Source organism: Linepithema humile, chromosome 5 (genome assembly GCF_040581485.1).
Source record: "Linepithema humile isolate Giens D197 chromosome 5, Lhum_UNIL_v1.0, whole genome shotgun sequence".
Classification (NCBI taxonomy): Eukaryota; Metazoa; Arthropoda; class Insecta; order Hymenoptera; family Formicidae; genus Linepithema; species Linepithema humile.
Genome location: NC_090132.1, coordinates 9965367 through 9989342, shown reverse-complemented (window position 1 = coordinate 9989342; position 23976 = coordinate 9965367). Strand labels below are relative to the sequence as shown.

Sequence of the window (23976 nt, the reverse complement as noted above, 5' to 3'; positions counted from 1 at the left end):
ATGGTAACAGATAAATAAAATATAATTGGTGGAAACGACAGCATGACCATTGGCATCTATTGGCAAATGGAATTACTATTCTAACAGTGAAAACATTGTTTGTCACATACAGAATTTATAGCAGTAATGTTCTAGCAATAGCTTCTGAAAAATTTAGGTACCATTGCTAAATGTTATTCATTGCATGATATAAATGAGTTTTAGCAGTACAACTAAATATTGCTCACTGCATAGTATAAATGAGTATTAATACTGTAGCTAAATATTACTTACTGTATAGTATAAATGAGTTTTGATAATACAGCTAGAACAATCTTTATGAGTAGCTATCGATTATAACTGCAGCATCGATATACAATATTTTATAATTGAATTTATTAGAAAAAGATGTGTTAAGCAATGCATTTTAATAAATTTATTATAATGCATTGGTTAACACATCTTTTTCTAATAAATTCAATTATAAAATATTGTATAGGTACACTAAAAGTATATAAAATTAATTTAGCTGTAATTTAAAAAAAGTTAACTGTGACATCTAGAATATAATTATTTAATCAAATATATCACTTCTGTAGAATATAATAATCTAAACTATAGTTAATCTTTTTCTACTCATAAATAATGGGAAGTCTAATTACTATGGCTATAGGCTATCTTTCTAGTTTCATTATTTATATTGTAGGTACATATATTAAATATGTATTTTTATATATTGTAGTAATTTGGCTTCCCAAACAATTTGTGCGTAGAAAAAAATAAAGTCTGACTATTAATACTTTTTCTTCCTATATATATATCAGTAACAGGATCAGTCTCTGGACACAGGATAGATAACTAAAAAGAAAGATTTATAATTATATATGTATTGAAAAATACATATATAAATACTAATAGGCACTAATAAAAATACTAATATCTTATGAAAAAGAATACATTTATTTTCAATGTGTTTTCAATCTTTTATATAATGTGTTAACAATCTTTTATTTATGTTAATGTTTTATATCATATAATGTTAGTGTTTTATATAATGTTAATGTTTATACATATATATTTATATATATATATATATATATATATATATATATATATGTATAAACATTATCAAATACATATTTTTATTGCTACAGTAAATGATGCAGTGTGACATATTGTTTTCCATCACTGCCTTTACAATATAACAAAGGTAAATAATGTAAAAGATCAGTAATTAAAATTGCTATTATTTTAGCAGTATTACAAACACTATAACAATGAAAATGTTCATTGTACATTGTACAAAAAAGGACATTGCATACGAAACAGATATTATTATTATTATTTACCTATATATAAAGTAAAATTTATAAGAATTTCATTGCTGTAAAACTCAATCTCAAAATACCTCAAAATATTAAATATTAATTCTAAATATTAAATTTAAACAAATATTATCTACTTTAGATTGTAATAAGATAGTACCTTAAATTATAGTAATTAGTTTTTTGAGCGTACAAATAACAACCAAATATATAGTCAAAAAAATATATAAACTTAAACATATGCTTGCATATTTAATACGCATTGCATATATCACAAAAAATAAAATAACATTTAAAAGCTGAAAAATAAAAACAGATCTCGTATTTTTACTTACAAGAAAATTTTTTAAATAATTTTGGTAGTTGAGCATCAGACTTCCATTCATCAAATTCAGTTGTTAAGTTGTACAACTCCTTCTGAATTAGTCTCCATAAGCGATAACTTTCGGGAGAGTAGTTTAAATGAGCTGAGTGAATAATCTTAAAACATAGATCTAAAGCTCTTATTGGGGATTGAGCGAGAAATTGTGTCTCTCTGTCGAGAATAACGTAACAAGCATCTATGTCTTCTATGGATGATCCACAGACGAGAACATATGGCTGCATAGTAAGATTCCAGTGAATTAATTTTTTTTCTCTTTCTTGAATAAACGTTTGAAGTTTTTGAACACTCTAAAAATTAAAATATTTAAATAAAATTAAAATTAAATTAAAATATTTTTCCAAAAATATTTAAATCTTAAAGACAAAAAATATGTATGTAACATTTCTGTAGGATAAACACTTACTTCAATTTGGGAAATTACGCCCTCTTGAATTTCTCTATGAGGTGGCCTCCATGTACGACCGGATTTACGCGCAACTGTTACGACAGTATCTAAATAACAAAGTGACAATAATGCCACTAAATTTTTGCTATCTATTAACAAAAGGAAAAATTGACAATATAAAAGCCAATTTAAAATTGTAAAAAATGAATACTTTGCAATAAAAATAAAATTGTGTCCAACATTTTTTTACCTTCTGAAATCTCATCATTTGCAAAAAGTAGACAATTATCTTTAACGGTCTCACATTTATTGTCTTCATTGTTTAGCGCTTGTATAATACGATTGCAAAACTCCGAATAAGAATTATAGGCCTTTAGTTTTTGTTCAGGATATAGTAAATCAAAATCTATTTCAAACTAAAATATAAAAAATAGAAAGTTAAAATACAAAATCAATTTATAGTACATGATAAAATGCAAAGCAGTACATAATATTAAAATAATATTAACCAAAGTGTATCCAAGTTTTTCTTGAAGAACTGGGTATTTTTTTAAATAAGTTGAAATATTTTCCAGCTCTTTCTTTTCTTGAATTAGTGTAGTAGTTTGTAGAATTACTCTGTTAGTCTTACTTTTATTAATATTTCTTTTGTCATTTTCTTTATTTGTAAGTCGAGATTTAGCATGCAATTGTGCAATTCTTTGTTTTGACGTATCTGTCCAATAATCTATTATTGTAGGCCATGGTTCTACATTTTCCTTAAGAAAAGCAAGTTTTCCTTGCAGATCATCATCTATTTAATAAAATAAAAATAACAAAAAATATTTAAAATTTATTATCTAATTACAGAAAAAACTGCAAATATAAATAAACAACAAACCTGCTACTAAATCATCTTGAGAATCTGATTGATCCTTACTTTTAGATGCAATAATACCAAGAGCTTTAAATTCTTTTCGTATAGAATAGTATTTTGTGATTAATTTTCCTTTTACCAACAGTTTATTTCCATTTATATATTTATATGGAATGTAATAAAGCTCCTGCAAAAATAAATTTAGCATAAATGCAAATCTACATAAAAATGTGCAGTATTTTATATTCAATAACTCGTTATTAAAATTTATATTATCTTACGCTATCTTCTTGGGGAAATAAATATTGAATAGCACCAACCAGTTCAGTGAACTCTGTAGGTGAAATTCTAAGCAGAAAAAATAACATTTAAAAAAAAAAAGAGACAATTTATAAAAAACGAGAAAAAATGATTATGATAATGAGGATCACAATTTAAAATTATAAAATAACAAATAAGCTTACTTGTCACATTTGCTCAATTGATTCTCAATAATAATATCTGTTAACTTATTTCTATCTTTATCCTTCAAATAAGAGCCTTACTTCGCTAGTTGTAAGAAACATCTACCTGTAGCTGACTTGTTTAGAAGGAAACGAAGTTGCTGGACAAAATTATTAAAAAAATTATTTTAAAAATATTAGAAAACGCATGCAAAAACAACATTTTAGAAAATTGCATTAAAAAATCATAAAAATATTCTCTTTATTAAATTTTGAACAAAAATGGAAAATCAGGGAATTTTCAAGGAATTTTTTTACAAAATTTGAATAGATACTTTGTAATATATTTTTACAAAATCGATTATTCATAACTTACTTCACCTCGTGTGACATTGCATTCGTCACTCTCTCTCTTTCTTTTTTTGAAAATATTTTTTGAAACTTCTTGATGAATAGATTCCTCCAAGTTTTTCTCTTGATTGTTGTTTTTTGGAATTTCTTCAATTTCTTGAATATCTTCTGATTCGTTTGAAATATTCTATGTATGGAATTGATAATTTAATATTTAAAAATAAACATTTTTAAGTTTTTTGAAATAAGCTTTTAAATTAAATACAATATTAAAGCATACTTACTAGTTGAAGTGAAAGAGGAATAACAGTCTTTTTACTTTTATCTTTCTCACGTATCTTTGTAAAATTATTTTCATCAATCTACAACAGAGTGGAATAAAGAAATTCAGAATTGAAAACGTAATGATATTTTAGAGATAAAGTTCTCAAAATTCGATTAAAGATATAAAGTTATATTATAATATAAAGTTTATTAAAAATATACTGAATTACAATTTATTTTTCTATTATCTCTCTCTTTTTCTACCTCTTTTTACAAATATATTTTAGACTCTATAAATTATGTATTTAAAATTATTTCTTTCAAATATTTTAAAATCTTTTTTCTTTGCATTAAAATTAATTAACTTTTTTGCATGCCATATTCATTTTTACTCACACATTTGATATGTCACATTACTAAATATGCTGCAAATTTTTTATTTAATTTATATATTAATAAAATACTTGAATCTCTCTCTTTCTCAAATGTCACAAGAAATATTTTCTTTGAAAATGTAACAAGACATGTAAAAATTCAATTATATGTATTTCTATTTAAAGACATATATTTTTGCTAAATGTAAAGCATCCATATATTAATATCTATGTATTAACTAATTATATCGTACCTCCATTTCATTTGTGTTGTCTTTGATAAAAGTTTTCAAATTTTTCACGAATCTCATTCTGTGGCCAGAAAGTGGGATCAAAGATTCTAAAGTTTCCTTCCACTCAGGTTCTAATAGACTTTCAAATTCTGCGGTTTCTATACAATTACCTAATACAAAATAAATATAAATATTTATGAATATTTATTAGATATGTGATAAAATACTTATTTGAAATCACACATAACTATGTAATTTGAATAAAATACATATATAGTTAAATTACTATATATGTAATGTTTTATCAATAATAAAAACACATACATATATACTCAGGTAGCACAAAATATTCGTAGAATATTCTAAAATATTCGAAAATATTCTGCGAACGGTATATGTATATAATTGTATGTTCGCGCGCGTGCACGCAATATTCTTGAAATTTATATCCGAGAAAGGGCTTTATGACAAAAATTTATAACTATTTGTTGATATATTATAAAGCAGGAAAAATTTTGACGGTTTTTTTATTAACATACTTGCTTAAAAAATAAATAATGGCATGTGAAAGAAACTAATTTATTTTAACGATAGTGCAAAAAATTAATGCAATTGATATCTAATCTAATTATAATATTTAATCAAGTAAATAATTATATTCTTACTTTCAAACGCCGATGCATATTGCTCGAGATTCCATGTTTTTAATAAATCTCTAGTCGTCAATTCGATGAAAATGTTATCATCTGACATTATTACACACACAACCGTCACGGTCAAACTTCTTCCACAGTAAAACTTTCACAAACACCCAAATGAGACACAAACTCGAAGCACGATTCGCCTATGTGTTTAATATGCGTTGTCCCTTTGTCTGAACTGGTATTAACATGTACTACACGATGGGCGCTGGCACGAAATTTTACGCAGTACGTGTTGCATGCGCCACACGCGGCGTGATCGTGATACACTAAGAAAAATGTTTCGCTGATGTAGTTAGATTTCTAGATATCGCAGCTAATATCTATTTTAAAAGAGCTAGACAAATTGGGCGCGTCATATAAACTGTTAGATGTGCAGATCATAAATTCATTTGTTTGCACTGTTGATTTTTTCTGTTTATTTCAATCAAACTTTCTAACACGTGATTGATATATGATCTAACACGTGATTGATCTTATATAGATAGGTGCTTTAGAGAAACTTTTTTTTTATAGTTCACAAACAATACAGATATATATTCTGTTTCTGTCATCTAAACTGATTAAGTAATTACATATGCAATATCACAACAGTTGCTAATCATTTATCTGTTTTACTTAATTTTTTACACCTAGAAAATTTTAGCTATTATTGCAAGATCATTTTTTTGAATGGTGAAAATGTTTTATTTCTTCGCATAAATTTTCATCTATATCATCAGGGTAATTATTTACTAATACTTTTACATTTTCTGTCAATTTGTTGTCTTTTAGATCAAAATTTAGAAGAAATGAAAATTTGTTTGAAATATTTTCATACACTTCAGCTCTTTTCTGTATATTGGTTTCTAAAGCGTCCATAATAGAGATAAAAGATTTTATTCGGAATCGATCTCTAGGAGAAAGATCATCAATATCGAGTGCACTTCCATCATTAATTTGTACTTTTCTAAATCTTCTTCTTTTCTTTACGTTCTTATAATCTATGTCGTCTTGTAATTTTTCTTTCGCATTTTGTTCAAATTTATCGAAATTATTTCTGATTTTTTTTATAAACTCTGATAAATATGCATACATTTTTGAACATATATTTAATGATGTTTGAGGATCTTGTAATATTTTGCTGGTTTTTTGAAACTCTTCTAATATATTATTATATAATATAAGCATAAACATAAATTCAAGTTCTTCTATTTTCTCGTGAATAATAGATGCTTCTCTTTTAGTTTCGCCATTTTTATATTCATTATCTTGAAATGTTTTCAAAGCATCAATAATTAAATCGTAATTTTTTAAAACTGCTCTTGTAGCCTTAACATTTGCTTCCCATCTTGTATCAGAAAGACATTTTGGAATTTCAGAATTGGATCCCAAACTCGATTTTAAAATAGACCATCGTTTTGTCGAAGCAGAAAAAAATATGTATATTTGTTGCAAAATCGCAAAAAAGTTTACTGCATCTATACAACAATTAACTGCAGCGCGTCCAACTAAATTTAACGAATGTCCAGCACAAGGAATATATACAGCATATTTATATTTTTCTAAAATTTTTTGTTGCATACCCTTATATCTTCCTGACATATTGGCTGCGTTATCATAGGATTGTCCTCTACATTTGTTAAAATCAATTTTACACTCATTTATAATATAATTAAATATCAAATTGGCCAAATTTTCTCCAGAATGGTTTTCTATTGGTATAAATGTTAAAAATCGTTCGACGGGATAACCATCATGAGGAGATACATATCTTACAATAACAGTTAATTGATCAATATGTGAGTAATGAGGTGTAGAATCAACAGATAAACTAAAATATCCTGCTTTTTTTAAATCTTCAAAAATAGAGTTTCTTACTTTTTCAGCCATTAAATCAATAATTTCATTACATATTGTTTTAGATAAATATGATGGTTTTCCAGAATTCCCATAACGGCTTATATGATCAGCGAGAAATGGATCAAATTGAGCAAATAATTCTAATAATCCGAGAAAATTTCCATTTTGAGGTGAATCAAATTTTTCTTCAGTGCCCCGAAATGGCAATCTTCGTTCTGCCAACGTAGATACGACTGCAACAATACGTTGAAGCACTTGCCTCCAATATTTTTGTTCTTTCATAATTTGTTTTTCTAATTTTGTATTTAAAGTAGATTCACCTTTCCTTGTTAAATATGTGAGTAAAGCTGCTCTATGACAATTTAAATTCTCATGTTGTTTAATTACAATGGAGTTCCGCCAATCATTAAAGCCATTATTGGCTAAGGTGCAGTTTGAATTTGAAAAAAGCTTGCATACAAAACAATAAACACATCCAGTTGATGGAGAATACACTAACCATTCTCGACTATATTTTTCGCCATTAATTTTTGTGGAATAGAAAAGCCCTCGAGAGCAATATCTTGCTTGATTTTTATATATCTGTTTGAATTTTTCAAATGAATCCTGCCAGTTTTGGCAATCAGCAGGTCCTTTTTGAACCCAAAATGAAATATCATCCTTAGTTAAAGTATTCCATAGACCGACATCACTATATTTTGTATTGATATTTTCTTGAGGACTTCTTATTTTATAGTCTGAAATATTATAATCAAATATAGTTTTCTTTTTTTTTAAACGGATATAGATCAAAGAAATCTTGAATGAAAAAACGAATGCAAATTTCCGTTCTTATATATAATTTTTAGAAGATATGAATACTATAAAATAAATGCAAATATAAATGTGAATAACGTTCAGTTCGTATTTTGTTCAATTTGTTCAAAAGATGATAAAAAAATATTTGTAACTTATATGTGAATATATCACATATTTATTTGTTATTGTTTGAAGAAAAAATCGTATATTGTTTTTTATTCTCGTGTTTATTATTCATAATTAAATTATTATTATATTGTTATTAATTATTATAATATTATTATTTACAATAAAAATTAAGTATAAAATAAAAAAGTTACAGAATAATGCTAATTGGAAATCATTTTAAAGAAATAGAACAAAAAATCGAATAAATAAAATCTGAATAAATTTAGCAATAATACTTATTAGCTTTGTAAATCATGCTTTTTATAACTATAATAATAATAATTTTTCAAATAAAATTTGAATAGAATGTTTTATTATATTAGTAATTACAATAAAATTTGCATAATTAATATATTGTTTGACATTTTTGCTTTTATTGCATGTAAATGCAAACACTAACTTTAATTGAAAGCGAAAGTTAGATGAAAAGAAATGAGTAAAGCATGAACGTGGATATGCCTATTTATTCGCATTTATATTGTTTGTTTGTTGTTTACTTTTTAGTATATAACTACCTTGAGAAATAATAGGAGAAACAGCTTCTGTTCTGCAGTCTGCAGTTTCAGAATTAGACGCAGTATCTGTAGGAATATTTGTAGACATATCTGTAGAAATAGTTGGTACGTCAGGTTGACTCTTAATAAATAAATCCTCCTTCATGTATCCTCCTTCTGGTATTTTAAAATAACTGTTAATTTGAGGTAAATTAGATAATTTAGCTTCTAATAACTTCTTCTTTTTCCTCTTTTGATATCCACTTGCAAAACTTCTTTTCATTTTTAATTAAAAATTTTAAATAAAACTTGAACCAGCACGGAAGTAAATCAGAAATAAACTGTTGTCTACGTCAGAGAAGCATTCAAGCGACCTAGCTATTTTGATATCGGAGACAATTGAACATAAAAACAATTGCAGGTATGGTACGTCAGACCACAGATGTATCATGCCGTCTTCATAGTTACAAATAAAGAGTTTCCGATATATGTATATATATCTATATTATATATATATTTTTTTTAGCTATAATAGGAAAACCCGAAAAAAAGAAAATAAAAGAAAGGAGATATATAATTTTGTAATTTACGGCTTTTCGCAAAAAAATATTGTAATAAATTATTTTTTGTTGTGATAAATATAAAAAATATAATTGATAAAAAAGGCTATAACAATAAAAAATAATTTTTTATTATTTGAATAATTTTTTGCTGTTATTATTTTATTAACAATTTTATTAACAAAAAATACATTTTTTAAAATCTTTTCTATATTAAGGAGGTCCCCTTATAATGTGAGGCCCCTAAGCTGTAGCTTATTTAGCTTATGTGTAGATCCGGCACTGACCGTCATCACCTATGGTTCTATATTCGTCATTTGTTATGACATCAAGCAATTTCTCTTTATCGTACATGTTGAAAGAAAATTTTTAAAAAATTTAATGCACAAGAAATAAAATATTACTTTATATATATATATATATAACTATAAACTATATAACTATAAACTTATATATATATATATATATAACTATAAAGAAAAAATTAGTAAATTAAAGAAAACTTATCGTGCAGAAAACTTAAAACTAAGAAGAATCTAAATCTAAAGTTGAGAGTTCTGGACGCCCCCCGAAGAGTTCTAAAGATAATTATTAACACTCGTAACGCTCAGAGGTGAAATAAAAAAGTTCTCGATGGTTGAAGTTTCGGATTCGAAAAATTTCTAAGTCCTACAGGAAAAAAATTTTTTTCTCGGTAACCGGCAGTTCTGTTGAGAGTTCTGTATAGTCCCTCACGAGTTCTAACAATTATCCTTAAGGCTCGAAACGCTAAAATCAAAATTGAATGAGTTCTCGCTATTTTTCGTTTTCTAAGTCGAGAATTTCAAATTTAATTTACGTAGTATTTCGAGCAGAACTATTTTTGAATCTTATCTAGAACTATAGAACTATTTGAAATCTACTCAGAACTATAAAAAAATTTGGATTTTTTACATAATGGGGGGCGCCGTGAAGTTAGCCCCTCCATTTGTCAAATGATGTTTTCTTTACTTTAAATGGCAGAACTCTTTCTAAAATGGTCTGAAAACTCTAGAACTCCTCGGGGGGCATCCAGAACTCTATCATTTTTTTTTTATTTTGAAAAATGGGGGGCCAACTTCACAGAGGTGTGTAACTTTATGTGAGAAGGCATTCCTGTCCCCGTGTGTACAATGCAGTACAATTTCGATTATTTTAATTTTATTAAAGTGTGGGGCTAACTTCATACACATTAAATCGTTACAAGCACGTAACAAACTGTTGTCATATTCTAGAAGTCGATTTGTTGTTATCTTATGCGTAATAGTATCAGTAATGCATACATAGCCATTGAACGGCAGATTCGGCTTTGCACCGAATTCCCCTCCGATGAGAAAGGAATCGTAAGAAAAATTCTGAAGAAAATATTTCATATTCCACTTTTTCTGCGTCTTCGACTTCGTCTTGCATTTTATAATTGCCGTGTTGCCATGCAGTCCTGTAAATTTGATCTATGTTGTATTTTAAACGCAAAATCAGGAGCTCTAGATTTCTCACCATTCGCAGCAAGATTGAAGGGTTCCTTCGTCAACTGTGGACAGCTGGTTATTGTGACTACCACGTTCTCGAAACTTTTCTTTAATGCCATAGTTAGAACTATTGTCGAATAGTAATGAATGCATTTAAATACGTGGGTATTGAATTAGGTTTTATAAATTACGTACCCGTTTGCAATTCTTCGAGGTCAGGTTGATACAATATCTCTTTTATGAAATTCTGTGTTTTACTGTTGTTGCAATATTCACAATATTCACAATATTTATCTTCTTCATTATTCTGCATGACGTCCAACTTGAATCAAACACGATATTTATTGATATGTATATTTATGTGGTTTTAAGACAAAACGATCGAAGATGTAGAAAATCATAATAATATTTAATAATTGTGTGGTTTTTTTTAAGGAGAAGCAATAAGAATAAAAAAAATACGAATTATTAAAGCACAAAAAATATCGTAAATCAATATACAAAATACATATTTGGCCATAATTTGGATATTTAATACATATATGAGGCCGGATTTTGAACTAAGACATTAATGATTAATAATTTGTATTTACTAAAGATGTGGTGCAAAATCAATTCCAACATACGTTTGCAAATATTTAAAACTTTTATTATTTTATTAGCACGACGAAAACACGTTTCTGATTTCGTAGCTCGTACAGATATGAGAGATTCGTTTATATATTCTTACTTCGGCATAGAAGAGGTCGTGAATCATAACAGAAAACGTCAACGTCGAATGGAAAATGATTTAGTGTAATCAGAGATCGTAAGAGGTCGTAGATGACCAAACGAAAGTTTGATGTAAATTTGCAAAAATTAACTTATAATTCAAAAATAATGAAAAGGATAAATAAGAAAAATTTGTTTAATGACAAGCTGAAGCGATTGCAAACGTGTAAATGGTACCGCAATAAAAACGTACTGCTTTACGTTTTTTGTTACAAATATAATATATTGCAATTTTCATATGTAACTATATTTCCAATTATGGATTTAAGCAATCAGAATATACACAAAAATGTAGATATTCAAATATTTACGTAGATACTAATAATAAAAGAATTTTTTAAAAGCGACATAATAATCAAGATTGACGTAATATTAATTTATTTTAGTAGAGATTAATTTATTTCAGTTGAGAAGATTAAGAGCGTGATGAATACTTCATTTTTCGTGTTATTAATCGTTTATGCGTCCGCGAGAGTTCTTGGTTAATTAATTTTGCAGAATAGAAAGAAGATACATATCGACATCCATGGAAGAAAATTAATTGTCACGATTTTTTCTCCACGAAATTAACAACAGGCTGTATTCTTGTACGCGAAATATTTCTAAATATTTCTCTCGTAGAAATAACTCCGCATTGACTACAATGCATGGTATATTGGTTTATGCACAGTCAATTTTGATAATATTAAAATTCCGTGCGTTTAATATACTGTGCGGAATTCGTGTTTATTCCTTCGGGGGAGATTGTTAGAAAATAATATTGCAGTCGCGCAAAGAGCAGTGCGCGTGTTACATAGCGCTGCTAAGCTCTTTGAGGAGAAGCACGATTGCTGCGATATTAAAAGAGTCGGAAATCACGAGACAAAATTCAATATACGATTAATAGAAACACGCTTCGCTATCGTAAACTAGTTTTTTTTTATCGTTACGTAAATATTCTATTTTCTTATTGTTACGGAGATAAGTGCTTAAAAAATTAGTGTTGCGCGCTAATCGAACAGGCGCGTGAACGATGCCGCAGAGTTTTCTAAAAAAAAACCTCAGTCGGGCAAACAAATAGCTGGAATTCGCCATCGCTGACGGGTGCTTGGATGGATCAATATCAGCTCCTTAAACCATTCGATTTCTTCTTGTCGCGCTCACTTTCGTACTTTCGGTTTTGAATGAGAAATTTCCGCGAGAAATAGCGTCCCGGTATGCTCCTTTATATGTCAAAAAATTATATGCTTTATATGTCAAAAAATCCCCGCAGCATTTCTGCGAAATTAGATTCTTCTCTCGCGATGGACACATAATGGAGACGAAGGGGACGTAATGTCTCGGATTTTATCCGACGTAACGAACGTAATTTGCACGGAATTACGTTTCATTGAGTAGCAAACGACGCAAGCAGAGATATATGCGTATATCGTACACACCTATCGAGGGCTCTCTTTGCCGTGCGCGCTCTTTCGTTGTCAGATCTCCTCTCGTCGTCTCTCTCTTTCCCGTCGCTTCACGTCTCATCGCGCGCTCCGCGTTTCAAGATTTCCGTACGATAATATCCCCGGCTTGAATTGGACCGCATTGGGCGTTGGTCTACGCCGTTATCTGCACATCTGCGACTACTGTAGTTTTGCAGATCGGTGTCTCGATTTCCTCTACGACGTGGAGAAATCTCCTGTTTCCCCCTTCGTTTAGTGCCGGTCGGAGTTTCCGAGCGCGACAATTTCGTGGTTTGCCGCACACGTTGCTCACGGCGTGTGCAGATGTCCTGAGACAAATAGGTGACTATAAGAGAAATTAAAGCTTAAAACGATATGTTAATTGCAGTATTTTTTTCTTAAACTCATTTCTTTCTCATAAATAATTTTCCACAAAATAAATAGCTATGAATTATTGCAATTGATTTATTATATAAATGAATCTATTGTATTGTAAGATGCAGATAAACGCGTCGCAAATGGTTCGTGGCGCTTTTGCAATGTCCGTTTGTGACATTTACGGCAATGTTACATTTCCGCGGCAGGCATACGATGTTTTTAGACATTTGTTATTGCACACCGCCGCGCGTATTTGCGTTAAGTTCAGCGCGACTAATACGCTGAAAGTAATCTCCGGCCCGACGTCGCGTGTGTTTGAAATTTTAGCTGCTCGTGTCTTCACGCTGTCTTGCGCTGATTCGACCAACGTCATACCCGGAGGAGCGGTCGCTTATTGCGCTTTTCCAAAAGTGTGCGGCTTTCCATTATTGTAGTCCGTCTGCGCGCGACGCGCGTCACCGTGACCGCGCTGCGAGTTATGAAATATTGCGAAACGTCGCGCGGAATAGTAGGTCAGACGGTGCCTACCGCACGGCGTAGTCGGCACAGCGATAAAAGAGGTAAAATCCACCTCGAAAATTTCGAGGCGAGCGAGTACGGGCTTTTTACGGTCGGCGCGAAGAAAAATGTCCCTATTTTTTGCCGGCGTTATGAATTATTATCTCGTCGCGTCCGGACGCGCGGTCGCGCTCTCTTTCGCGTACCTCCAGCAATGGACCGGAAATTGGAGAAGTCCGGAGGTGCCGGGATGGAAATTAAAACGCGCGACGAAACGGCGCTCCGCGTTCCATCGATCGTCTTCGAGCTCTCTTCGTCCGTTCAATATCGTCGCCGGACGTTGTCGTCCGCGACGACGAAGTCGATGATGATGTGTCCGCTGTGTGAACAGTAACGTGTAGTTATTTCCGCGATGCGTTAATGGCACTGTTTCACACAGGGTGAAAACGGGTAACACATATCTTCTAGGTTCTATTAAAAAAGGACATTTTAAAAGATTATTTTGAAAAAATTTAATAATTTATTTTAACAGTTCTGATTGAATGTAAAGAATTTATATTTTCTCCAACTTCTAATTGTGCCTTTTATAAACTGAGAAGTAAATAGAAAGAAATCGAATCGAAATGTAATAATTGTATAGACACAATTTTCTTTCTTTACTCTGAAGATCACTTAGTGAAATATCCACTTAGTGAAATCCTCTTAATTTCAAGCACCCTATATATCTTGCTGCGGTCATCTTCGCTCCATCAACGGATAGAGAGCTATGTCCACTCTAATTATACTTATATACTGTCAAGTAATAGAGTAAGCATAGCGATCGATCGAAGAGATTTGAGAAAAGAGGCACTTATTCAATTAATGAATATTCTGTCGAGAACTCGAGAATATATTCGTCCAAGTGATCTTTCTCGGGCGCAATCTCTCTCTCTCTCTCTCTCTCTCTCTCTCTCTCTCTCAGATTTCGCGTAGATTCTTAAATACATATTATGTCGAGATAGATAGAATTTTGTAAAAGAAATTTTATAAGGGTCTTAGAATTGACGGAAATCGACCTGGCGTTGTTCCTCGTAGCGTCGAAATGTGCAGTGAGTTCTCTTTCAGCGAATTCTGTTGAGTGGAATCGTCGTTTGTTACAACTTTTCAAATTTCGGAGCATTCAACATTTTACGTTAGTAAGAAAGTTTCGCCAATTAAAGTCGATAGTTTCGTGTAAGTCAGCTTAAACTCATTCAAGAATTCTATCAATTCGCTCAGTCCACTTGAAATTGTACTACGACTAATAAAGCTCCATTACTTAATAGCGCTGCTGGAAGTTTGTCGCATTTTGGGACGCGGATTATGCACGCGCTTCGAAGTACTCGTTTTCCTGGCATAGCATTCCGGTATCGACACTCACTCGCATATTTCGCATACAGTTGTTAGGTCGGCTCAAGTTTAAGCATACCGAGCGGAACGTTACGAAGCAGAAGAGATCAGAATCCCGGAGATATACGACGGCGTGGTTAACGAGACACGTTATTCCGGCGTTTGCGAGAAAAGGAAGACGGCATGCCGCTATTACCTTACAGAGCCATATTTCATATCACTATCGACTTTCCCGATAACTGGCACCTGACTCTCGAGCTTTTTTTCTCCTCGTCGTCGGATCAAGCCCGTAGAAATGAGGAGCGTGCTCGTGAAAACGAGAGACGCTGAAAGCGGAGCGCGGGAGATAGGAAACGGAAAGGGCGAGTGAGTGGGAAAGAGACGGAGAAATTGATAAAGGGAACCCGGAAGTATCGAAAGGGAGGATATACGATGAGAATTAACTCGAGGTCACGCGGGGATGCTCTCTCTTCCGTGTTTTCTTCTGCCTCCCACTAAGAACACAGTGCGTGATTACAGAAGGGTCGCGAGACACGCGCTAGTGTGAGCTTCTGATTGTTTTTCGATATCGTGGCGAGAACCGACACGGGTATCGGGTTATGGCTATTGGAGTGAAAAGTAACGAGCGCCCAACTAATATGTCCGATGTACATCCGTTTTAGCGTCCGTCTCTCGGTTCGCGATTCAGTTTTATCTAACGATGAATTAATTAACATTTAAAATTATTAATTTTTTGAAAACTTTTTGGTAGATATTTATTAATATTATCACTGAAAAAAAGTCGAAATAACCATAATTTCACTATAATTTATAGTATCCGAGGGCGCCAAGCATAAAAAATAGAGCGCGTTACTTAAGGGGTTATAACACCTTTGCGTAAGAAATTTTTCCTCTTTTTCATTAATTTTTTTTCACATCTAAGGAATAGAGTAATCAAAAAACAGATTTGAGGGTTGATTTTATTATAGTTTTTAGTTATAAAATATATTTTTTAAATTAAAAAATACTTAAAAGAATATCCTGTAGATGGCGACAAAGATGACTCTTTGCGCTATGCCGGTCCAATCGGTGTGCAGGATTCCGGCTGACTAGTATGACATAAAACAAAAATTCAAAACATCTCATATTCTCTGATAAATTTGCCTTGGAAGTACGTAGGATTTTTGAAAAATATTAATTTTTGTGGAATTTACAGTAACTTGAAAAAAAGTATACAAATCTTCACTAAAAAATCGTTTATAAAATTGATTCCCAAAAAAAACTAACAATCCTATTAAAAAACGGCTACGTATTTCCATAAAAAATTTAATTTGGCGCAGGATAAGCTTTGTTTCAAGTTAATCCGATGTAAATTGTGGGAGTTACGCTGCACACCAATTTGAAAAATGGTGTTTTACAGAAATTGCATTTAAAGTTTTGTAACGAGAAAACTTGTAATTATTAGGAACTCATCGTTAGTCTGTACCGTTAATCTGCAATGCCTGCACCATACAGTTGACCTTCTACATTTATATACTCGTCATCTGTGGTCTTCCGAGCTGATGTCTGCTGTCTACGAGCTTCTTGAGCTTTCTCGGTCATGGCGCGCTCAGCTGCGCGGATCCGGCGTTCGTCTGTTTCAACGCAGAAATTGTAGCAAGTACTGCCAATTATCAAATTTAAGACTTGCATAATTTCTATTATGCTGTGCAAACCATCGTTAAAATTGCAAACAGCAATATTTGCGGCAATATCAACGATTGCTTTGTTACTATGAACGGTTTTCGGTGCTATTGCCCACAGCACAGAATTGAAGCTCTCGTTGCTGTTTTGGGTAAACCCGCCAACACAGCGGGATAGCAACTCGTCTCGACTTAGTTCTTCATAAATTGGTTGAACAGCCTTAAAAACTTCATTATTCAAAGCTGCTTTGTGTTGGTAGTGATGTAATTCGTTGTGCGCTTTCGCCTGCTGCCAAGAACACCAAGAGTTTTCTCCGACTGGGCAACGGTCGTGCTGCGGTTTGCTGTCTGTGGAAATCTTGTGGAATAAAGTCGCCCATATTTCTCGTCTCATATCTTCAATGGAATTAGGATTTCTGCGAATAGCTAGACCATAGTATATTGTCAACTCGTCGATCAGTTTGCCTGTCAATTTGCCTCCAAGACCTCTTATATTTTTTTTCAAATTACGTAATCTCGTGCCCATACGTTTTTGAACGTGATCTATACATTCTTTTTTACAAACATTCAAATCATCATAAGGTTTCGAATCTAAAATGCCTTTGAATGTTTTGCTGTCCCCGTCACCGATGTAATGAGAATATTTTAAATTGTGCAATTTTTCGGACCGCTGAAACATTCCTATGACTGCGTCTACTTCCATCTTTCCCGACGAATCTTCGTGATTTCTTTCGCAATTTGCTTCGTGATTTGCAGCCCATTCTTCATATTCGCTTGTTTTTTGCTTTCCGTTCCACAAACTGCAGGCCTTACAGAATTTAGATTTCATTGCAATGTCGACGACTTTTCCCGTGCACCACCCTATTAGTGATACGACACCGAACAAAGACGAGAATCCTTTCTTTCTCCAGGTCCTGTCACTAGAAACCGTTATCCCGTCTACCTGTCCTCTTTCCAATGACATCTCCTTTTCTTTTGCAGCTGCTCGTTTTATTGAAGTTTCACACACAGCATCAGTGGCAACACGAATGTTTGAAATTATTTTGTCATAAAAAGACTGATACACTGGTATCGGCAAACACATAAATGCACAAAATTTTTTAATCCCATTGATTCCTATACCGAGTAATCTCATTGTAAATACCATTCGGCGATTTATGTCGTAAGCGTGATTGTTTATAAGTGGGCTAGAGTTAATATATTTTGGCACGCACTTTTCACAAATAACAGCAATTTTGAAACCTAGACCGCGACAACTGGATTCTTCAAACTTGATGTTCGAGCCACACGTTTTGCAAACAATTAATTGCGAAATGCTTGTAAAAACGGTAACAAAATTAATGAAACGATACCCAAAAGTATTGTCCACGTGTATCTCGTAATCGTCCGCACTCGTTTTCAGTTTTTTCGCCGACGTGCTCACACTTTCAGTTTCGCCTTCTAAAGAATACCTATTTAAAGGTTGCCTTCTCTTTATTGAACTTCGACTTGCACGTGAAGTACTTGCTCTACTCCCTTTCTTATTTGCATATATTCTCTTTTTCGGCATTATTACAACAATGTTACGACGTTTCAATGCAATTCGAAAAGCCGATTCGAAGCCAATTCGAAGCCGGTGGATAACGGAAACTGTTCGCAGTAAACACACAATTCCGGCATGAAATAAAGTATTATATGACAGGAATATACTGTTTTCTGTTGAAATGGTCGCAAGCGACATCTATAATATTATATTAAACTATCAGGAATTCTCAACTACTCGACATTTGAAATAGAAAGGCAGAATACTCGGAGAGCGCTCCGAGGTTTTAATTTAATTGTTTTTAACAATTTTAAAAGGTTAATTTAACAATACTAACAAGTTCATATTTAACATTTTTTTATTGATACGGATTGTACATTATTTATATTGTTGGAGGTGCTATACAATAAATAGATTACTATATACTAATAAGGGTTACATATTATATTTCGTACTTATTTTGTACTATAAGGTATATAGACATCTTGTATATTGCATCTAATACGTAAAAAATATTAAGGTTTTTAAACATGTTATGTGTTCATAATAATACGCCATTTAACTCATTATAACATATATACAGGTTGGCATAATAATTCTAAAATGGTATATTTCCATTTATTAAGGCCTATTATATCACCCTGTTAACATTTTGTGAATGCAGAAATATCGAAACAAAAAATTTTGCTTTTTTTGCTCCAATATACTTTCAGTAAAATCTAAAATAGTCAGCCTTTTTAAATATGAAACAACATCGACATATTATGTTCCAAGTAATGCAAAACAAAAACGTCTTGCTAACGGAAAACTGTGGAACAAATGCAACAATTTAAAAAAGTACATTAAGAATAAAGCAATAGTTGAAAACAAAGAGAACACTCCAATAAATCCTGATTATAAAGAGCTAAATATTGCTTTGAAACAAACTAAATAAACAAAAATAAAAGAATTGTTTTACACATATAAAAAACTAATTTTAACATTAATATACATATACATACATATTTTCATGAACATGTAAAAAACCAAATATAACATTTCGTATTAATATACAAGTACATGTATATTTTCTTAATAGAGAACGCCCACAAGCTTTATATGGACAAGTATAAATTATAGAATTAACACGTGTTTCATGTGCAAACGTAAGATGCAGTTTTAAGTTCCTTTTAGATATTGTTTTAAGACAAATATTGCATTTAAGCATTTTCACGAATATACATATATACAAATATATGTTTTTTTTTATATTGTTTATGTATATATTTACTACGTGAACTAAATCAACTTTAACGTAAATATTATTTAAAAAAAACGTAAAATTATTATTCTTATTTATTTCGAAAAACGTAACATTTCAAAAAAAACGTAAAATTATTATTAATATTTATTGCGAAGTAGAAGACATTAATTCATTTATATCATGCCAAACGATATCCGAAGAAATAAAATTTCGTGAATATTTTTCGCTGGTAATAAATACCGTACACATATTGTTGTAAAAAATACCATACTCTTTCACAGTCTACTGGATATTTTGCATCTAGTGCAAAAAAGGCTTGAAAGCACAGATCTATTGCATTCGGCAGACTTGTCAAAGTGCACTTTACGTCGTTTACAAGAACGTAAAAAGATGTGAAGTTTATCAGCGAACCCACTGCAAGGACTGTTGGCTGAAGTGTTAATCCTACAGCTTGAAATTTTTTTTTCGCTGTTGTAATACAGGTTCTAATTGTGCTACATTCTACAAAAAATAAAATTATATAATGTAACAATAACATTTGAAATACGTGTCCCGAATACTAAAGTATTTTTCTCAAACATGTTAGAATAAGTTACTTACAGGAATTCGACAGATAAAGCTTTCAGCAACTTTCACACTAGAAGGTTTCCATTTCTTTTTGTTGTCTGTCTTTACGTGACATGTATTAATTATATAAGGTGAAACAAAAAGACTTAGTTCTTCGACTGGCACATCTGAAATTAACAGAAATTACATACATTACATTAGAATGGAATTAATAGGTGATAAAAAACATAAACAAATATGCATACACATATTGCGTTGACATATTATATACACATATTCAGTTGACACAATGCTGGGCATACTTGCTTTTTTTCAGCTATCTGTATTATGTATGGACAAATTTTGGGCCACTTTTTTTGAAAAATAAGCGTGTCAATTCCTGTTGCAATTCTACAATCAATATCTGTAATAATTGACATTAAATTAGAAAAATTTATAATTATATTATACCACGTTTGCGTGCATGTACACACATGCACACACAAATTTTATACGAAATTACCAGTGAGGTAGTAATCGAACTTTTTAAAATAGGATATTCTTCATAATATTGAGCAATCGAAGTCTTTTTCCTCCTTACGTTTCTTCCCAAAGCATTAGAAGACTGGGGTCATCTGGCTGAATTGCTCGCAATGTAAACAATGCCTCTTCATAATCAGAATTTACCGGAGTGTTCTCTTTGTTTTCAACTATTGCTTTATTCTTAATGTACTTTTTTAGATTGTTGTATTTGTTCCACAGTTTTCCATTAGCAAGATGTTTTTGTTTTGCATTACTTGGAACATAATATGTCGATGTTGTTTCATATTTAAAAAGGCTGACTCTTTCTTCAGCTTATTTCTGAAAATCAGTTGAACTTATTCTACAATATTATATTAGAATGAGATTAAATGATAAAAAACATATACAAACATATATGAATATACAATTTTATAAAATAGTACATACTTTATAGATTTGCAAAGAAGTTTGTCTATAATGAAATGACTTATTTTATTACGATCTGATGCAGTCAGTCGTATTTGGCGATATTTTCGATATTTTTTGACCACAACTAGATTCGGAAAGCAATTCTTTTAGAGCCTAGGCAAAAAATATTAAAATAACAATACAAAATTTTAAAATCATGTAACACTTTCTTATTTCTATTTTTACTTGCCTACTTTGAAAAAGTTAAACGCAACAAAATTTCAAGAATATAATTCGTTCGTATAAACAAAGTTTGTATAAAAATGCATACTTGTCCACAATTATCAATCGACTCCTTGGAAGAACAGCTATCTATACTGACAGTTTCTTCGATTTCACTTCTAGTCAAATCCATTGAAATTGAAGTTTCCTACAGCGATGACATTCATAAATTAACTACAATTATCAAGAATTCGAAAGACATAAAGTACAGAATTGATATTTTTATAAACTTGATAATTCGTATTTGCCAATCTATATTTGCAAAAATTATTAATTCCAATAGAAATAGGATTTTACAAAAAATATTAATTGTTTTATCGATCTTACTGAATCTTCCTTTTCAATTGTAAGTAATTTTTTACGATTTTCTAGAAAATGAAAACGCTTTCCAATTGTAGGGATTAATTCTTCCACCATATATTCGGGCATGTATAGAAATGTCTGCTCATCTATGCTCTCATCTAAACAAATACAAAATGCAACATAATCATAATTATATTCTAGCAGTTGCAATAAAATTCTAGCAATAAAAGGTTAATAAAATTAGTTAACCTTCAAATTTTTGTACATATTCTGAAAGACCCCACTCTTCTAATTTTTCCTGGCATAAGTGCGACATTATGTTATAGAAAAAAATTGAAGTGAAACGTTTAACCTACAATGTTACATAAGAAAATAATTATGAAGGAGAAAAGCAAACAATTATATTTATTAAAATAAAAATTCAGAGAAATAAGTACTCGCACCGTTGTGCAAGTGAGTGTAAATATACATTATTTCACTACTTACTTGTCTGTAAACGACGTATTCTTGTGGCGACGTTAGTTGCGTACACTTATATACTGCTTTTACGCCGGTAAAAGCTGTTGTTCAGTAGATCGTGTAAGATTCAGGATGATCGATAGTTTCGGTAATAGAAAGTAAAAGATCTTATTGAAAAGCACTAAAGATATATTTAACAAATTAGTTCACACGAGTTTCTATTAAAAGGTACGCTCACACCTTTTTAATCAAATAATGCACGCTCGCACCGTTCACTTATAAATTGTTCTGTCTTTTAATTTGCGAATTCTCCGAACCGAACGCACACTTGCGTGGTCGAAAGGACTCTTTTTCCGTGTTTGTCTCTCTTCGCTTGCTCAATTCAAACTGACTCCGAATCAACCGCTTCTTATTTATTTTGCCTTCTTTTACACTCTAGATGACCTTTTATGTTTTCGATGTACAGGTGGCCTACCGACTAGCTTACCATATATGTATGTATTTACATATCTCTATTACCTATACTCTTACAATCGTGTTCTAACAGGCACGTGTCTTCTACGCTTTCATATCAGCACAATGACTATTTTATTCTTCAAGCGCACTTTAACGTTAACGTTATAATAAATTTAACGTTCACTCTTCTCATCGGTCACATTGATCACGTTGCCGCAGGCAGTGACATCAAAATGATGCAACTTACCTGAAAATCGAGTGGTGGGGATAAGTCCATGGTAACGGGCATAACTTATTATTACTATATTAATAGCTGAGTAACCGATAATAATATAGTAACACTTTCCATTATTAAGGTTGCGAAGACTATATACGAATAGTAAAGTTATGTACTATTCCTTTCCTTCATTTTTTACTATAAAAGATTCGAAATTACTACAATTTATAGTAAAAAGTTTCATTGTTTCTGGGAACCATGCGTATATGGTTTATATAACTAGTATTATAGTAGAATTTATTATAAAAATGAGTATTCCGACTATAATTTTTTACCATGCAATTATAGGCCGGTATTCATAGGCCGGTATTCATAGTCCGTTCTTATATTCAAGATCGTCTTAAGCACGAACTTATATTCGCTCTCTTCGTCAGACACAATCTATGTGTGACGAAGAGAGCGAATATAAGTCCGTGCTTAAGACGATTTTAAATATAAGAACGGACTATGAATACCGCCCATAGTCCGTTCTTATATTTAAGATTGTCTTAAGCACGGACTTATATTCGCTCTCTTCGTCACACATAGATTGTGTCTGACGAAGAGAGCGAATATAAGTTCGTGCTTAAGACGATCTTGAATATAAGAACGGACTATGAATATCGCCCATAATCTATTTTATCATCGATTTTTTTTTCAGTGTATTATTCAGTATTATATATATTTAAGGGGAAAATGTTTTCACAATTTAATGTAATGTCATTAAAACAATTTATTACGTTACTGTCTAAAATTATGGCCGAATCGGTTAATCTCTTAATGTTCTCTTTTCATCTGCAATTTTAAGTCCGCGAATACGCATGAGAATAGGATAAAGCCGACGAGAGAGGAAGAATATTTCCTACGTTCGCACTTTTGCACGCTCCGCAGACTTAGGCTCTTAGCCTAATCCAAGTAGTGCGTTGATCTCGTAAACGGCTCTGTATCCGCACGAATTTGCATTTCGTGGCGCAAGCTTCTTGCCGCCTCTACCTCCTACAGTAGCTTGATGAAATAAACCGCTCGATAGTCACCTTGCGTACCGACTCCGCTCACGAATTCCTAGCACGCAGCGCGCGCGATAGCAGACGAGAATCATGCAATTTGCCACCGAACACAGACACGAAGCAATGCGCACTAATTAAGATAGATGGATTTATTTGATATCAAAAGCATATTTCTCTGTGTATTTTTCTGTTTGTAGAATCAAAAATTTCATCAAAAATATTTATCG

The 23976-nt window shown here is 31.5% G+C and overlaps 2 protein-coding genes and 1 long non-coding RNA gene across 8 annotated transcripts; all 3 read right to left on the bottom strand.

The window, feature by feature from the left end:
• Positions 1-795: 795 nt before the first annotated feature.
• Positions 796-5870, bottom strand: LOC137000147 (uncharacterized). 4 transcript variants are annotated; one of them, XM_067356029.1, is made up of 10 exons: positions 5261-5868; positions 4617-4765; positions 4009-4086; positions 3750-3911; positions 3212-3534; positions 2955-3117; positions 2584-2867; positions 2325-2490; positions 2093-2223; positions 796-1976 (listed from the first exon to the last, which is right to left on the bottom strand). In XM_067356029.1, the coding sequence occupies exons 5-10, from the start codon at positions 3296-3298 to the stop codon at positions 1632-1634; spliced, it is 1176 nt and encodes a 391-aa protein (XP_067212130.1). In that variant the 5' UTR covers positions 3299-3534; positions 3750-3911; positions 4009-4086; positions 4617-4765; positions 5261-5868; the 3' UTR covers positions 796-1631. The 4 variants fall into 4 exon arrangements, with proteins under 4 accessions (XP_067212130.1, XP_067212131.1, XP_067212132.1 ...); XM_067356031.1 differs by having other exon boundaries at positions 797-1976; positions 2955-3278; positions 3395-3534; XM_067356030.1 differs by lacking the exon at positions 4617-4765.
• Positions 5871-15960: 10090 nt separating this feature from the next.
• On the bottom strand, positions 15961-18383 carry LOC105674106 (uncharacterized). The gene is made up of 2 exons (XM_012370228.2): positions 16550-18383; positions 15961-16172 (listed from the first exon to the last, which is right to left on the bottom strand). Exon 1 carries the CDS (start codon positions 18292-18294, stop codon positions 16552-16554), a length of 1743 nt encoding a protein of 580 aa, XP_012225651.2. The 5' UTR covers positions 18295-18383; the 3' UTR covers positions 15961-16172; positions 16550-16551.
• Positions 18384-18607: 224 nt separating this feature from the next.
• LOC105674104 (uncharacterized) lies at positions 18608-22593 on the bottom strand. Of its 3 annotated transcripts, XR_010890476.1 has the most exons (9): positions 22058-22593; positions 21821-21923; positions 21596-21729; positions 21318-21416; positions 21026-21160; positions 20580-20917; positions 20323-20480; positions 20111-20244; positions 18608-20011 (listed from the first exon to the last, which is right to left on the bottom strand). It is a non-coding gene; the product is annotated as an uncharacterized lncRNA (long non-coding RNA). The 3 variants fall into 3 exon arrangements; XR_010890475.1 differs by having other exon boundaries at positions 20111-20480; XR_010890477.1 differs by having other exon boundaries at positions 20111-20480; positions 20658-20917.
• Positions 22594-23976: the final 1383 nt, after the last annotated feature.